This window comes from Emiliania huxleyi (assembly GCF_000372725.1).
Source record: "Emiliania huxleyi CCMP1516 unplaced genomic scaffold EMIHUscaffold_37, whole genome shotgun sequence".
In the NCBI taxonomy this organism is placed as follows: domain Eukaryota; phylum Haptophyta; order Isochrysidales; family Noelaerhabdaceae; genus Emiliania; species Emiliania huxleyi.
In genome coordinates this window covers 684,048-685,207 of record NW_005199194.1, presented here as the reverse complement: position 1 = coordinate 685,207, position 1,160 = coordinate 684,048, and the positions used below count along the sequence as shown (strand labels likewise).

Below are 1,160 nucleotides of genomic sequence, written 5' to 3'. Positions count from 1 at the left end.
GGTGCGAGCAATGTGCGGCCCCCGCTCCAACGTTGTATGACGGCCGCCCGCCTGCTGCGCTCGTGCGTTGAGACCCTCGTGGGCTTCGTGTTCTGTCCAGCATTCTGTTTGATTATCTCTCCGGTCGGTGTTCTCGTTGCCTCGCCGTGGATCGCGCTCGGCCTCTGCAGCTCCGACGCTGCTGTCGGCGTGCCTCCCGCCTTCCTCGCCTGGCGTCGCCTTCCATATCTGATTCCGATGGTGCTCTTTGTCGACCTGCCGATTGCCGCCTTATTGATGGCGGCACTTCTGATCGAGCCACTGTTCCTCCGGAATCCCCTCATCCTCGCCGTCTACAGCCTCTGCCGCCGCGCCTCACAGCTCCCGAACCGCGAGCCAACGCCCCCCGACGCCGAGTCCGGGCTTCACGCTCGCGAACGGTCGCGCGCAAACACCAACGACGGCGCCCGCTACCGCGAGCATGCCTCCGTCTGGGCTGCCCTCGAGGGCGACGGCGACAAGGTCCGGCCGGGAGATGTGCGGCTGATCAGTCTGAACTGGCTCATGGCGCTGGCAGAGCGGGGCGGCGTGCTCCCGCGGCGGCAAGACCTGTCAGAGGAGGCCTTCTTAAGCTCTGCTCAGCTGAGGCGGATCGAGCAAGGCGCAAGGCGCGGCTTCAACTCCGCCGGCTTAACGGAGGCCGGCGAGCGCTTGACCAAGGAGCCCTCCCTCTCATCCACTCTCGCCGTGCTCGCGAGCGTATTCGGCCGCAAGCGCAACCCCGACGGGGTCTGCAGACCACCCGGCCGAACTTCAGAGTGGCGGTGCTCCTCAAATACCGCTCAAACGCCCACGATGTTGTGCAGGGGACATATGCTGATGATCCTGGCCCGATTGGTTTGCTCAGAAAACTTCTGGGCGGTCGTTAAGGTTCGCTCATCGCACACCGGCCCGGAAGTATGTTACATCATACCTCCGGACGGGCGCCGGCATGCCGCCGGCTGCGGAGCTCGTCCGACGGCTCGCCGCGCTCAAGCCTCGGCCGGTGCTCGTGTCGGAGCGGCTCGGTGTGATTCGCGTCTCGCCGCACCTGTACAACACGCCGGACGACTTGCACTGCTTGCTCGACGGGCTAGAGCAGGCGGACATCGCTTCCAGGGGGGGGGGGGCGCACTTCTACT

The 1,160-nt window shown here is 65.7% G+C and overlaps 1 protein-coding gene across 1 annotated transcript; it reads left to right on the top strand.

Annotated features, from left to right (window-relative positions):
- Window positions 1–36: 36 nt before the first annotated feature.
- On the top strand, window positions 37–908 carry EMIHUDRAFT_209218 (hypothetical protein; the record flags this gene model as incomplete). Its single annotated transcript, XM_005771964.1, has 2 exons — window positions 37–768; window positions 846–908. 2 exons carry the CDS (start codon window positions 37–39, stop codon window positions 906–908), a joined length of 795 nt encoding a protein of 264 aa, XP_005772021.1.
- Window positions 909–1,160: the final 252 nt, after the last annotated feature.